General features: G+C 38.9%; 1 protein-coding gene across 3 annotated transcripts in view; it reads left to right on the forward strand.

The window, feature by feature from the left end:
* NUDCD1 (NudC domain containing 1) overlaps positions 1-16,889 on the forward strand; it is a 63,497-nt gene that overhangs the window by 28,289 nt on the left and 18,319 nt on the right. For all 3 annotated transcript variants that reach the window (XM_068396158.1, XM_068396159.1, XM_068396160.1), the window contains 3 exons: positions 1,266-1,451; positions 3,052-3,259; positions 14,343-14,487. In XM_068396158.1, coding sequence (XP_068252259.1) covers positions 1,266-1,451; positions 3,052-3,259; positions 14,343-14,487 — 539 coding nt within the window. The remainder of the gene's footprint in view (positions 1-1,265; positions 1,452-3,051; positions 3,260-14,342; positions 14,488-16,889) is intronic.

Consider the following 16,889-nt stretch of genomic DNA (forward strand, 5'->3'; position numbering starts at 1 on the left):
ACAGTTAAATTTGGTCAGTTAAATAACAGCTTGGTCAAGGAGTGGCAAGGCTTCCCACTGCAACAAAGACGTGTTCTTTTTAGTCATGTATCTAAGCCGAGGTATTTTGTTAATCTTTTCAAGCAGGTTACCTTGTTGCTTGGAGTCTTCTGATTGTATAGATCTCTTACTCTGTCTCTAATTAGAATGGTTGAATCTCTTCAATTAATAAATTCCCCCCCCCCCCCAGCCCTGACCAAACTTTTTCAGGAAAAAGAAGGGCTTTAATTAACACCACTAAGTACCAGAATTACATTATAGTCTGGTTATTACTCTTTACTCCACTTTTTGCTTAGCAAACAAGATAACCAATTGAGAGGACTTAAATTATACCTGGCTTATCCATTATTATCTGTATTCTCCTATGACTTTCATGTTTCTTTAGGCTTAACATTGAGGTCAAACAGGAACACATTTTGGAGTACTAGAGTGGCATAGATGATTTTTACCATCATAGTCTGGTCCTGTCTCATGTCTCTGCTAATGAGTTCTTTCAAGTAAAGGTGTAGTTACAAGTATAGTGATTTCTTTTAATGACGAGGTGAAGCATAAATGTGGAAAACTAAGCAATTCCTGGGGATAATTTTATAACCTGTGAGAATTTTATCAAGTTGTTATTTTTTTGCTAAAAATCCATTTTACAATCTGTTATTATTCAGAAGTTGATAAATTACTGAGGACTCTGTGGGTGGTAAGAATCTAATGAAAAAAGAAATGTTGTGTTAGAACCTGCCACCTTACTGATGTTTTCAGTCATCAGTACTTGTGTGTTTGTGAACACAATAAGGAATGGCATGGTCCTTGACACCAGTAGCTAACATCTGTGACCTCCCTTTTAAAGGGCAGTGTTTTACCAAAGGTGAGGAAGATGGGCATTTTCCATTATGAATCAAGTGTTACCACTAGCTATTTCATTGCTTCCCAAGTTTTTAGAGGAGCTCAAAAAGTATTTGGAAAACCTTCATATAGAGGCTATGAGTGGTTTTGTGAATTGCTGGGCTAGCTGTGATCAACAAAGACATCATATGAAAAAAGGGCAATGTTAGATGAGTTTTAGGAACTACATATTTAACAAACTCATTGGAAAATAGGAGAGAAATTTATTTTTAAACTGCAGTACTGTGATTTAACTGGTAGGATTGCTTAGTATTTTTGAGTGTAATGAGATTCTTGTATAATAATTTGTCTTCTAGATTACTGTTAAGGTTTTCTTTTTTATTTTATAGGTGATCATAGATACGAAATCTTTAAAAGGAGAGTTTTACAAGGAAAATCAGTCCCCCATTATGCAGCAGTAGAGCCGAGTGGGGATGGTCTAATGATTGTTTCCTACAAACCATTCAAATTTATGCAAGATGAAGATGACAAATCAGAAGAAAATGATGATGCAAAAGCAGCAAATGAAAAGAAAGGTAAGACTTACCTGGCAGATTAAGATAAGCTGCTATCTTTTTTGGCTTAGAAAATAGCTTGTCAGTTTAGCATCTGTTTGGAAACTAGCAATAAATGTTTGTCTTAATATCTATCTTCTAGACTTTTTTTTTTTAAGGACAGATTGGCTTTTTTTTTGTTTTCACCCTAGGAACTTGTATTTTGCATAAACCTATATGAGAGGCTTTTTTTGGATAGGAGACAGTTAAAGAATTTTGTTATCCTAAGGAAAAAGATATTTTGCAAACAGAACTGTACTAAAAACAGTATTTGCTAGAAGTTGAATTGCTAAGGTAACACCTAAATGTAGGCATCTGGCTGAAGTACTCCAATTAAAGAAACCAGTCTTATAGATGAGAGATGGCAGTGTGGCACCCATTGACTCCCCCAAATAGCTGTTCATCAGAAAGCTCTGATACATAATTTACTCCTGCCTTTCTAAATTAAAAAAAAATTAAACTTTTTTTTTTTCAAGAATGAGATTCTTGTAAAAGATTATCTTTTCTCCAGTGGGAAAGCAGTTCAGAAAAATAAGAAAACTTCAACAAAAGGCATCCATACTTTTTTTTCCTTTAAGACCAAAACAAAATGAAGTACGTAAAAGCCTCTTAGTAAAGTTGTTTTATCTTAAATATCACTGAGCTCTGTAATATATATGTCTATGTAGTTGCATTGTATTATTTCAGATTTGATTTTTGCTTCTGAATATGAAACATAAGTTAATGAACCAATCCTAACTGAATGATACTTGCACAATCTTTGTCAACAGTGCTAAAATCTGTTTGGGAACCGTTACAAAAAGATCAATTTTCTGGAACGTATTAATGTTGCACACTGTGATAACTGTGACGTTGTACATGTAATTGTATTAAGAACAGTCTGCACATATAAATCTTGAGACAAAGGAGTTCTTCAGTGAACTGAGCCCTTTTCTCTTAAAGGGCCACTTCTTGTAGCAGTTTAATAATAAAGATAGACATCAGGCAAATTCTAGACCCAGGAGCAAAAATCAATCATTACCTCAGGGCAGGCAGTTTTATTTCATCTCCATCAACTGAGGCAGATGAAGACTACTTGGTCTTCTAAAATCATTTCTGTTTTGCCAAAAGCTATGCTGCCTATTCAATAGGTAAGAAAAAAAATGTTCACGTCATTGAATGGCATATACTTCTGAGCATGCAGTAGCTTGTCAGTACCACTGCACCTGATGTCTCTTCAAATTATTAATCATTAATGTTTCAGTGTATTTAAGTACATTTTGGTTATCAGTTTTGTAATGCTACAATAAACTTAGAATAATAGTTAATGCCCATTGTATAAGTCTATCAGCATAACTGAGTATAGACATGTATATAAATTGCTGTCCAGACTAGGAACACAAATGAATTTGATTGCTAGAAAAATGTTTTACCATTTTATAATCAGAATATATTTTATGTAACTTGTTCAAAGCAAAAGTTAATTTCCACTCTTCCACAAACTTCTATTCCACATCTCCCAGCATTGCATGTTGTGGAATCCAGGACAGCATTTGTAATCTAGTAATCTAGTTTGTATTTTAATGCGTGTTTCCAATTGTAGACCCTCTCTATTACTGGCAGCAGACTGAAGATGATGTGACAATAACAGTTCACATTCCTCAAGACATCACTAAGGATGACATAAAAGTACTCTTTTCCCCTGATAACATAAGTGTTACACTGAAAGACCAGCTTCCTTTGATGAAAGGAAAACTCCATTCATCTGTGGACCATGAAAGCTGCACATGGATAATTAGAGAGAGCAAAAGGTGGTATATATGGTTTTTAGTTTTCCTATTGGTATGAATTGATTTCAAAGTGTATACCATATCTCTGACTTCTGACCCCTCTGGGATTGGACTCATTTAATGCTATACCCTGCATCCCTCCTGACAAGAATCTATCTCCTCTGCGGAAAATAGTTCACTGGCTTTTGCAATGCTGTCTCACAATACTGTTTCTTTAGCCAATTGTGAAAGTAATACCCTCCTCTTACAGTTACTTGCTTAGAAGCTACATGACCAGTTATTTTCTACAACAATGAAGAACAGCCTTTCCAAAATAATAAATTCTTTTATTTCAGAAAAAAAGGCATTATATGTAACTATCTGTACTGACAGCTATACCTGTATCAGACCAAGAGATGAAGAGTTTCTACTACTGAGCTGTGAAGCAGAGCTGTTTGCAACATTAGGGATACATTGATGCTCATAATGTTAACCACGTCACACTGTTTTCACCTGCTTTGCCTATGTTTATTGGCATCCAGAGGTAATGTGGCATTCTAATGTTGTCAGTTGCCTTTCTAAAACGGTATTTGGTGATATGAGGGACTGGAGATGAACTCATGAATGTCTGTATGACTACCTGTTTTTTTTTATTCTCTTTGAGAATAATCTTGTCCATTCACTTCTAGTTGAGCACAGTGGAAAGGTGAATAAGTAAACTGTTAAATGATTTTCATAAAGGCAGTGTATCATATAGTTATGAAACTTTGGTGATAAGTTCAGTAAGTAAATTCAGTAATATTTTGTAGTAGTAAAGAAAAACTTCATTTTTTTTTTCCCTACTACCAGAAAAAAAAAAATAGGTATCAAAATGTTAAACATAGCTTTGTAACTGGAGTAACTTAATTGGGTCAACAATTTTTTTTTTTTTGCTAAATTTTAGGATTGATTAGCTTGTATTTACCCTGTTGTTTGTGTTAATAATTTCTCTTCTGCTTCGACTTGCCACAAATGGAAGCTTTTTTGGTAATAATGTAACAGAAATTCTTCAGGTTTGACCTATAAATTCCTTATTATATTTTCCTAATCCATTGTACATTAAGTACGTGATATAAAATTAATCTGTGTGAACTCAACATGCTGTGGACCTCAAATAGAAATGTTCATGTTTTTATTTGAGAAGTAAATTTTAGTTGTCTCTTTCTGAAATTAAAACACACAAGGATGGAAAGGGGAAAAAAAAGAATTCAGAGCTCCCTAAAACATAACCAAATTTACTTTTTTTTTTTGTTATTTCAAAACCTGTTAGTTTTAGAATTTTAGTTCTGGTAGAGAATTGCAACGTAATTTTGGACATCTAATTTTGCTCTCTACTTAGACTCTGTTTCGTTAGTAGAGTGTCCAGAGGCCCCTTCAGAGCACTAAACTGATCTCAGTGACAAGACATGTTCAACCGTTGTTTTAGGGTTTTCTGTGGGTGCAAATTGTTTACAACAATTGCATCAATAAAAATGCTTCATATCTGGAAGGTGACATAAGTATTCAGTTTTACTTCCGCATGTGTTTCTGCACATGTAAAAGGGACTGTGAATTCCCTGTATATTTGGAAATGTACCCTTCTGAGTTTTCTGTTTGAGACTTGAAGTTAAAGGCTTGTGTTATAAGCCACTTGCTTTGTTGCTGTCAACAGCGAACACTTACATGCACCATTTTGTCCTACCTTTTAGGACGTGAACTGAGAGCTGCTGAATGCTTAAATACTGCTAAACATACTCTTCTTGATCCTTCCGCGTATAAGAGGGATTGAAAGTCTTTGCTGGTCTTTTGCAGTTGTACTTCGCCGTGTCCTACCTGGTCAGAAAAGCGAGAAAGGAAGCACCATCTAATTAGTTCAAAGTAAGACTTAAGCAGCTAAACTGAGGAAGTGTGGTCTGGATGATTGGGTAGTGAGGTGGATTGTGAACTGGCTGAAGGAAAGAAGCCATAGAGTGGTGGCCAATGGGACAGAGTCCAGTTGGAGGCCTGTGTCTAGCGGAATCCCTCAAGGGTCGGTTCTGGGACCAGTTCTGTTCAATATATTCATTAATGACTTGGATGAGGGAATAGAGTGCACTGTCAGCAAGTTCGCTGATGACACAAAACTGGGAGGAGTGGCTGACGCGCCGGAAGGCTGTGCTGCCATTCAGAGAGACCTAGACAGGCTGGAGAGTTGGGCGGGGAGAAGTTTAATGAAATATAACAAGGGCAAGTGTAGAGTCCTGCATCTGGGCAAGAACAACCCCATGTGTGAGTACAAGTTGGGGACAGAGCTGTTGGAGAGCAGCGTAGGGGAAAGGGACCTGGTGGTCCTAGTGGACAGCAGGATGACCATGAGCCAGCAGTGTGCCCTTGTGGCCAAGAAGGCCAATGGCATCCTGGGGTGTATTAGAAGGGGTGTGGTTAGTAGGTCAAGAGAGGTTCTCCTCCCCCTCTACTCTGCCCTGGTGAGGCCGCATCTGGAATATTGTGTCCAGTTCTGGGCCCCTCCCTTCAAGAAGGACAGGGAACTGCTAGAGAGAGTCCAGCACAGAGCCACAAAGATGATTAAGGGAGTGGAACATCTCCCTTATGAGGAGAGGCTGAGGGAGCTGGGTCTCTTTAGCTTGGAGAAGAGGAGACTGAGGGGTGACCTCATTAATGTTTATAAATATGTAAAGGGCAAGTGTCATGAGGATGGAGCCAGGCTCTTCTCAGTGACATCCCTTGACAGGACAAGGGGCAATGGGTGCAAGCTGGAACACAGGAGGTTCCACATAAATATGAGGAAAAACTTCTTTACAGTGAGGGTAACTGAACACTGGAACAGGCTGCCCAGAGAGGTTGTGGAGTCTCCTTCTCTGGAGACATTCAAAACCCGCCTGGACACATTCCTGTGTGACAGGATCTAGGTAATCCTGCTCCGGCAGGGGGATTGGACTAGATGATCTTTCAAGGTCCCTTCCAATCCCTAACATTCTGTGATTCTGTGATTCTGTGATGAATGAAATGCAGTATGCGCATTATGAAAAACAAGTAGTTGATCCACACTTTAATGATTTTGTTCTTCTTTGTACCTTGTCTTCTTGTTTCTTGTCTTCTTTTTTAAGCCCATTTTACCTGTGAAAGTACCTTGGAATTTTTATAGCTTCTTTTGTGTCCTGATTTCTGTTTGTCTGCCTGAGGGAGGCAAGTTTGAAAGTCTGGAACAGACTAAACATTTTCTTCTCTAAGAGCTTTGCAATCATACTTCTGAACTTTGAAAGTTCATACATTTTACAGTCTGTAACTCAGCACATAGTGTATTTAACCTAGGGGCATGTTTCATTATTTAGAAGTCTCATATCAGTCTCTTAAATGCTCAAGCAGGGATTTGTGCGTAAGTCCACAGCTATGAGGTATTGATATGTATCGTCTTATTGCAAGATAGAGCTGTCCAGGTTCTTCAGGTATTCCGTTTGTAACATCTGTGAATCTAGGCACCCAAATATTTCTCACTACGGGTAAAGTATTCTAACTAGTGCTGGCCATCTATATATTTGGTAGTTATTGTAGCCTTAGTTAATATCACAGCTATTACAGTTAATGCATAATCACAAAAGGAGTTCAGAGTAGTTGGAGTGTCCATACTTAAATAAGAATGAACATAAATCAGTTTTTTTCCGGTGTCTATTACAGTATTAAATTTGTGGGGTTTCTTTTTTTTTTTTATTAAACTTGTTGGAGGCCACATTTGCAGTAGTGGGCTACAGGATGAAAAGTTAATCTTTTTTTAACTGGCTACCTCTGGTACTCCTTTTAAGACATAGAAGATATTTGGATGTAGAAGGTATTTGTGCTGATTTGTTCACTTCAACCAAAATAAGACTGAGCTGCAGCTGTTATGTGTTTCGCTGTCAGAGTCCAATACTCTCTAACTAGGTTCTTTCAGATACTCCATGCGTGGAGGGTGTAATGATCAAATGTATTTATTTGAAGACAGATGATGTTACATGGGATTTCTGATTTAGCAGTGATACAAAATAGACTGAAAACTTGATAGAAATGTAAGTTACAGTTGGCAAAATATAGCAATAGCAATATACAGTTTAGTTGCAATACCAACATGGTTCTCATTACCAGTCTCTATAATATGCTCACCGTCAGAACTCTGGGCATCCCCACTTGCCAGGAAGGAATTTGTGCGTTGAAGCCAGCTCCAGCCCATTGCTGTCTTCCAAATTCTTTGTTAGTTGTCTAATTTTTATACTCTGCCTGGGCTGAGTCACGTAGTCACTCCCCCCCATGCTGGTCTGGCTAACTCAGGGAGATACTCACATTCTTTTAATGAACTCAAGGAGAAAATTTACACCACCAGTTGATCCACTTAACTGTTGGTACTTGTTTATCTAAAACAAAGGCCACCCTTTGTGTTGAGGTAAGGTCAGCTTCTTTGCATTGTTCCCTGAGCTTCGCGAGCACATCCCCTTGCCCATCTCCACCAGCAATCTTCCATTGTAGGGGTTTGTTCAGTGAGTCATATTCCACCACAAGGGGTTTAGTCTGTCACAGACTGTGACATGTAACACTGGTTGCAGACTGGAAGCACCTTGTGTTGATCATTCTGTAAATGCAGAACCATAGGCTACATTCTGAACCAAAGAAATTATTTAAACATAAAGTGTGGGGTGTTACGACCTGTTCGCAACTAGTTCATAAATCCCTTGGAGTAAATTAAGGTGAAACGACACCAAATAACTGGTATGAAATTAAGAACAATTTATTAATACAGGGAAAGTAGCAAGGTTGTAAGTGTCTTGGGTTTCTAAAGGCATCGAGAAAAGGAAAAGGGAAGAGAGAAAGAGGGCAGAGAATATGAGAGAGAGGCAAAGAGATATCACCACCCTTGGATCCAGCGATGTAAGTTGTCTGTAGAGTTGGTAAGTTGCTTGCAGAGTTGCTCCTCCGGTAAATCGCTTGCAGGATTGGTCCTCAGGTGGCGGGCAGGAGCGCGCACCAACATCCCAAGGGAGAAGTTCTAAATACTTTAGGTCATTTGCATGTGAGATAGGAGAGGATGGTAACATCCCTCTGGTCTCCTCCCTCCACTTGCTTCTTGTGCTAATTGGGACGCCTGCACGTTTGTAGTCTTAGATTGTTCTCGAAATGAGTCGGTGGTCCCCCAAGGGGTGTCTGGTGGTCATGATCCCCCCTAGTTGTGGTGTCCGCTGTATGACCCCGCTTCTGTGCAAGCATGGTTGATGCCTTCATGCCACAAAGATGTAGGTTGGCCCCAAGGAAAAGATACCATCCTGCCTTTGCAGGACTTTTCCTCCAGCCAGAATGGTAAATCACATCAGTTAAGGCACAGCAAAGGCATTGTGCTGCTCCCAAGGCCCTTATCTCTTGCCAGACTTGCAGGCCTCTGTAGCATCTATCCCCCCACTCCAGCCAGAGTTGTCAAACAAGTTGTTTAAGGCATACAAACTCTGTCTGTCACATGGGGAAAAAGGATACAGGCTGATGAGGGAGAGGGAGTGCAAGGAAATGAGTGAATAAGTAAAACCCTGTTTCAAATTTAATTGTTCAGTGTAGGGGCCTGGACCGTGGGAAAGTTATAGAGAGAACATACCAGTACACTGTTATGTAACAGCATGAGATAGCAAGAAAGCATAGGGACGTGGCTTGCTTAAGTTTATAGTAAGTATCCAATTAGAACAGTAGAGGTGGCACGCAGCCAGATTATGGACAATACTTGTAGCCAATAGCTTAGTGTGTAACCGTTACATAAGAGAGTATGTAGGTTATAAAAGTGTGTGTTAACCAAAATAAAGAAGCTACTAGAGCACCATATTGGTGTGCTGTAGTTCCTTCCTTGCGCGGACCCCAACAGTTCAGATATGGTTCATGATGGAATTTGTCTTGAATCTTCCAACAAATATAAGAAAAGCCACAAGGTCCGTCAGTATACAACACTTATTTGGACATTTACTGCTTTTGCTCTCTCCTAGGATAAAGTAATGAGCCACTATTTCTTGAAACAAGCAGACTTGGTTAAATGGTTGCTTAAAGAGTAATTTCCATATATGGTGTCATCATGTGAAAAATATATAAGAATAAAGGAGTTGTTTCTGTGGAAATAGAGGTATTTCCTTTAAATAAGATAAAAATTAATTTTTCTCACTGAGAAAGTTTTGCAAATACTGTGTGATAAAGGACATAAATTTAGCAAAATATAAACTTGCATATATCACTAAGCATATTTGTCTTTTATTCAAATAAAAACCAAATCCAAAACATAGCATCACATGGGCTACTATGAAGAAAATAAACTCTATCCCAGCCAAAGCCAGTACATGAGTGCAAGAAAAATACTTGAATCTATTTACTAAATTTAAGGATCAAGAATTTCTTTGGTTAAGAAAAACTCTGCCTTAAAGTTCCTAATGTATTAATGGCAACAGTATACCTCCTGGACATGGGACAGGGGTGGGGGGAATGCATTAGTTGTGTCCGTTTCCAAGGCATTTTGAAATGTCTTCTGTTGTTCTCTGCTTGGCCTCTTATTTTCTAATACCAGTCATTAATATCCAATATAGTTTTACTTTGAAGCAGTATAGGTTCTGAAAAATACAAAGATAAATACCAGATAACAGTATTTGCTACTTGCATTACAGTCCCTTTTGCGTTTCCATGAATTAAACTTAGTAATGAAAAACTTTGAGTTCTTAGTTATTGACTTTTTTACTTTTTGAGCTTACTTTGGTTAACAGTCACCAAATACTTGCTCTGAGCAGAAATGTACAAGTGTTAAAAGAAATTCCCAAAAATCTAGTAGTGTAGAAGTGGTTCTTGCTGTGCATCTGGCAATAAAATATGATTGTACTGTAGCTGTAGGAGACTCAGCTGTACTCAGACTGTACTGTAGGAGAATCAGCCCCCAGAGCCTGAAGTTAGGGATGGGGGGCTGTGTGAACCCCCCCGTAATCCAGGAGGAGAAGGTTAGTGACCTGCTGTGCCAGTTGGACACCCACAAGGCTATGGGCCCAGATGGGATTCACCCAAGAGTAATGAAGGAACTGGCAAATGAACTTGCCAGACCACTCTCTATTATCTACTGGCAGTCCTGGTTAACTGGAGAAGTTCCAGCTGACTGGAAATTAGCAAATGTAACGCCCACCTACAAGAAGGGCCGGAAAGGTGATCCAGGGAACTATAGGCCTGTCAGCCTGACCTCAGTGCCAGGCAAGGTGATGGAACAGATCATCCTGAGTGCCATTACATGGCACGTGCAGGACAATCGGGGCATCGGGGCCAGCCAACATGGATTCATGAAAGGCAGGTCCTGCTTGACCAACCTGGTCTCCTTCTATGACCAAGTGACCTGCTTAGTAGATGAGGGCAGAGCTGTGGATGTAGTCTATCTAGACTTCAGTAAGGCATTCGACACTGTCGCCCACAGCATCGTCCGAGACAAACTGTCTGCCCGGGGCTTGGATGGGTGGACTCTTCAATGGGTTAAAAAGTGGCTGGATGCCCAAACCCAGAGAGTGGTGGTGAATGGGGCAAAGTCCAACTGGCGGCCGGTCACTAGCGGTGTTCCCCAGGGCTCAGTTCTGGGGCCGGTGCTGTTCAATATCTTTATAGATGATCTAGACGTAGGGATTGAGTGCACCCTCAGTAAATTTGCAGATGACAGAAAGCTGGGTGGGAGTGTCGATCTGCTGGAGAGTGGGAAGGCCCTAAAGAGGGATCTGGAGAGGTTAGATAGATGGGCCGAGACCAACAGCATGAGGTTCAACAAGAACAAGTGCCGGGTCTTACACTTGGGCCACAACAACCCCATGCAGCTCTGCAGGCTGGGGGAAGAGTGGTTAGAAAGCGGCCCGGTGGAAAGAGACCTGGGGGTGCTGATCAACAGCCAGCTAAACATGAGCCAGCAGTGTGCCCAGGTGACCAAGAAGGCCAATGGCATCCTGGCCTCTATTAAGAACAGTGTAGCCAGCCGGTCTAGGGAAGTGATCGTCCCTCTGTAGTCGGCACTGGTGAGGCCGCACCTTGAATACTGTGTCCGGTTCTGGGCCCCGCACTTCAAGAAAGATGTTGAGGTTTTGGAGCGAGTTCAGAGAAGGGCGACCAAGCTGGTGAAGGGTCTGGAGGGTCTGACCTACGAGGAACGGCTGAGGGAGCTGGGGTTGTTTAGCCTGGAGAAGAGGAGGCTCAGAGGTGACCTCATTGCAGTCTACAGCTACCTGAAGGGAGGTTGTAGTGAAGTGGGAGTCAGCCTCTTCTCCCAGGCAACTAGCAATAGGACAAGAGGACATAGCCTCAAGCTTTGCCAGGGGAGGTTTAGGTTGGACATTAGGAAGAATTTCTTCTCAGAAAGGGTCATTAGACATTGGAATGGGCTGCCCAGGGAGGTGGTGGAGTCACCATCTCTGGATGTGTTTAAGAAAAGACTGGCCATGGCACTTAGTGCCATGGTCTAGTTGACATGGTGGTGTCAGGGCAATGGTTGGACTCAATGATCCCAGAGGTCTCTTCCAACCTGATTGATTCTGTGACGACTTCTTCTGAAGAAAAATTATACCTTTGACCATGCATCTTTCTTGGGAATCTTGATTTTGACTCCCACAATTCGAGTCAAAATTCAGTTTCAGTGGTATAACTGTAAAACAATCCTTCAGACTGTCTTACCTTTGTTTTATAATCAGTGCTCCTTTGATTTTTTTTCCCCTTTTTGCTGTAGATTTTTTACTTTTTTTACAGTTCACTTATTCTGAACGCAATATATTGTAATAAAAGTAATCATACAACAGGAAAATTGCACTTTATTTTTTACCAGGTAGAGCCTTAGAGCAGGGCAGGTGCTTTTATTGATCCCCTTCACTTTTTAGTATCTAATACCTGGTTTATGAGAATGTATGCACTTCATTTTCTGTTTCAGACTCCCATTTCGAAGTTATTTCTGCGTATGTGAAGCTTACCAATATGAAAAAGAACCTGTAACTTTTTGTGTGGTTCGAATCTGCCCTTGGGTCTCCATTACGCATTTTTGGTCCATAGAGTTTCCTGCAGAGATTCTCCTGCAGAGTTTCCAATATAGTTTCCTCTGTGAGGTTTTGAGATGCACAAACTTTAGTCCTATAACCTGAGCCAGCATGCAAGTAAATGAGGAGAATACAGGTTCATTTCAATGGCACAGTAATGTTCCCAACCATAATGTTATGGAAAGTATGGTCATCTAAGGAGGGATTTTGAGAAGACTCAGTGAAAAACTAACTTTATATTAACCATAGCTTTCTGACACCATGAAGTCTGAGTTTCAAGTAAAAAAAAAAAAAAAAGAAAAAAAGTCATTACAGTTTTAAATTACAACTTGTAAATACATACATTTTCACTACCATTCCCCAAGTGCGGAAATTGGGGAGCAGAGTATTATACATTCGAGGTATTGTATCTTATGATAGTTTTGCATATTGCTTTGTATGTAATACCTATGGCAGTAGTTATTCTTGCCATTACAATAGTTTAAAATACAAAGTGAAAAAAAGATATGGTAGAGGTAATGCTGACTTCTGGGTGCTTGGACAAGCTTGATGTCAATATTTTTCAGTAATGCATTGTTTGAACTTCCATATGAAGTATACAGGTGTATATACCTTGTGAGATTTGGTTATAATAAGAAAACTAGCGTGACGTTTTCTGCAAGACATTCCCAGTTAAATTTTTTTTCAATTTCTTTTGATAGTCATATGGTTTAGTTTTACGTAGTCCTTTGAGGATCAGGGAGTTGGACTCAATGATCCTTTTGAGTCCCTTCCAACTTGAGATATTCTGTGATTCTATGATTTTCCTTTGATTTCCCTCATCAAAAATCTTGGCTTTTTCCCAAAAGGTTAACTGTAAAAGATAGTTATTCTCCAACAGAATTAAATAGAGGGATTAATATTTGTATATAGATTATACTAATACTATATACTAAAATTTGACTTTTCAGTTGTTGATTATTGGATATCATAGTGAAAAATAACTTAGCTGAGTAACTTCATTTTTTTATTACTCAATTGAGTAAGCAATATTGCATGAATCTCAGGCTTCTATTTTAATGGGAAATAGTAATTACACATTTCAATGTAATAAGTTGCTCTCGGTTCTTAATGTTGTTACTGCAGTATCACTTCAGATCTGTTGATTAAAAGTCTAAAACTTGCTGCAAATATCTTCTGTAAAAGTATGCTATTTCTAATACCAGTGTAACTGCTTCAGAAACTGATTCAGAGTTCACCAAATAGTCATTTCTATAATGCAGTAGTTAGTAACTTAGAAGGATTTCCTGTTCTATCAGGTAAAAGACAGTGATTGTAGACCCTATAAGTGTATCTAAAAAGTGAATATAATAAAACTAACTCTCATTTTATCGTTATATCCATGTTTTGGTCTAACATAGTAATTACATAGAATTGCTGTGTTGATGCATCGGGCTAAGTCTCTTGTTTTCTGTTTAGTTAGTTATTCCTGGTGGTTATACCAGGTTCTCTTTGGTTTGGTTTTGTTTTGTTTTGTTTTTTCTAACAGGTTACAGAAATCGTATCTCTCCTGACATATGATTTTAGATACTCCATGTAGATAATTAACTGTTGAGGCATTTCTAAGGTCTATAAAATACAAGTATTTTTGTCCTAGATGTTATATAAAGGTAGTGAACACTTAAGCAGCCCTGTTAAGTACTACTTAGGTTTCAAATAAACCTCTGTAGTAAAATTCTGTCACTCTTTGAATAGATTTCTTTACAGGTGATCTCATACAGTATTTAAAATAACTTCATAAGACTGCTTCGGGGGAAACTGCATTTACATTGAAAACTCTGAGGACGTTACATGAATACGTTCTCTTTGTTCTTAGGCTTTTAGAAGTCACATGTCCTTGGTCTGTTTTTCTTTAGAAGATTTTTAATTAGAATAGTTTATTTTATAAATTGAATACTAATGGTTTTTATTATGTGATTTCCATTATTAATTCAGTTTGGAGAGGAAAAATGCTCAAACCTACATTTAGAGCTTTTTGACTAATCTGAGAAATGAATGCAGTGTTTTCATGTACTGCTTTTTGTCTTCTCTTTGCATTTTAGTTTGGAAATTTCTCTAATAAAGAAAAATGAGGGACCCCAGTGGCCAGAGCTAATAGTTGGTGACACAAGAGGGGAATTCATTATGGACTCTTCCCAGTGCTCTGAAATAGCTGAAAGCCTGATGCATCTTACCTCTGAAGTAATGGTAAGGAGTTGAAAATAAAACATTTGAAATTCTTGTACATTTGCATGTTGTCTTTTCTTGACATCCTAATTTGCACTACATTGACATAGCTCATCAGTTCATTTACTATTCAGAATCCTAACTCTACATTCATTTTTAACTGAAACTGTTAACAAACTAATGGCACTAGAGTTGTGAATATACTTTGAACAGTAATATCTTCTTCATGGGGGACTGAATTTAGCTTACATGATAGTGTCTGTGCACCAAAACAGAAGTCTGATTTAACACGGAAAATAAATTTTGGTCCCACCACTTACAATGTGGCAGTTTGTTTTAAAGCAGTTGATCTAAGTAATTTTAAAGGATGTCTGGTGTTTGTTTATCTATAGGTTAGCAACTCTTCCTAGGGGTACTGTATTTGACTTATAGACTGTGAGTGTAAATTACTTTTTTAAAAGGAAAATTTAGGAAAGCATAAGCATGACTCATGAGTTTTCTGGCATTATTGTTATACAGGGAATCTACTTAAAGTAAAATGTAATTTTTAACTGCTATTTGCTTCATACTTCCCCTTTTGGTTTAATTAGAAAATGGCATCTCATCTAAAATTTGTGAGGTCTGACTCCCTATGGGTCTTGATATATTAGTTTTGCATTATTACTTTTTTTAATAAAGCTGAAAAGTGTTATTAAAATAAATTCTGTTTAGTGCTGTAAATGGATTTCTACCTTCTCTCCCTCACTATTTGTGGGCAACATGTTGTGGTACATCTTTTGACCATAGATTTATTGGGAACTTTTCTTTTGTAACTCATACTGAACTTGAAGTGATGATTTTTTTTTTTGTTACAACTTTTCAGCTTGTGTGCAATAATGATCATGTAAAAAAAAATTCCCTGAGGTAACTGTACATTGAAATAAATGTTATGTATTTTGTTATACTGCAACTTTAGCTACATATGTATATTAAAGGCATGGATACTTTTTGGTCATCTCAATTGCTTATGATAATGATGTTTACCCAGAAGGTTTTTTAAAAAGCCACCCAATGAAACAGTAAACTGAAGGCCATCAAGAATGCTTGATAGAGGAGAGGTGAACCCCAAAGTCTAGCCTCTAAAGAGATAGATACCCTGTTTCAAGTCTTGTGCATAGCCTGAAGTCTATTACACTTAATTTTCCTGGTTTCCGTCATTTAAGGACGTTTACTTGTTATCTATTCATGTTTGTTTTCTTTGAACGTAAGTTGTCTTAGCAATTAAAAAAAAATTTGTACTGATCTCCTTCACTTTGCGGACTGAACGAAAATAAAAGTTCTTAATAAATACATCTGAAATGGATGAAGAAGTGAGCACAGACACTCAAGAACGCCTCCCTGTCAGATGAATTGAGTCAGTGCCCTGCCTAAACATTCTGTTTGGCCTCAGCTTTCAGCTTATATTAGTTGTCAAGATGGTGTCTTTTTTTTGTGCAGGAAGCAACATTAATTCATACTTAATGAGGAAGTATGTATTTCTGCCTTCTGTTAAATAAAGATCCCTTTCTGTTGTCACGAAATTACTTCTTTTAATATATCACAAAGGTAACCTAGCTTGGTTGTTTTGAAAATTATCCAAGGAAGATGTCATTAGCAGAGTTAAGCTGTCTCTGTATGCAGTAGTGTTATATCTTGCTCTCAAATTAGTAGTAAAAGTGACAATTTTTCCTTTCTTTGACTTGTGGGATATGAAAAAATACATGTGCTTTTTTCTTCTTTTGAGTGCATTGAAAAATATGCATAGTAACATTATTAATTTTAAATAATTATTAACAAAGCTAAAAGGAGGCATGTATTTCCACTGGGGCAACGCTCTAGTGTTGAGGTAGACCAGGAGGCCTCCCATCCCCCTGGGGTGAAATCGGTGTGCCCAGCTCGCTCCCTCAAATGCCTGTACACCAATGCACGCAGCATGGGGAATAAACAGGAGGAGTGGGAAATCCGTGTTCGGTCGGGGGGTTATGATCTAGTGGCAGTTACAGAGACTTGGTGGGACACCTCGCATGACTGGAATGTGGTCATGGATGGCTATGTCCTGTTCAGGAAAGACAGGCCACAAAGGAGAGGTGGTGGAGTTGTTCTTTATGTGAGTGAGCAGCTAGAATGTATTGAGTTCTGTCCAGAGGCGGATCAGGAGCGAGTTGAGAGTTTGTGGGTGCGAATTAAGGGGCAGGCTGGCAGGGGTGATACTGTTGTGGGTGTCTATTACAGGCCACCGGATCAGGATGAGGAGGGTGATGAGGCCTTCTACAGGCAGCTGAGAGCAGTCTCGCAATTACAGGGCCTGGTTGTCATGGGGGATTTCAACTACCCTGATATTTGCTGGGAGGCCTACTCAGCCAGCCATCCCCAGTCCAGGAGGTTCCTCCAGTGCATTGATGATA

The sequence above is a fragment of the Nyctibius grandis genome, chromosome 3 (assembly GCF_013368605.1).
Source record: "Nyctibius grandis isolate bNycGra1 chromosome 3, bNycGra1.pri, whole genome shotgun sequence".
Taxonomy (NCBI): Eukaryota; Metazoa; Chordata; class Aves; order Nyctibiiformes; family Nyctibiidae; genus Nyctibius; species Nyctibius grandis.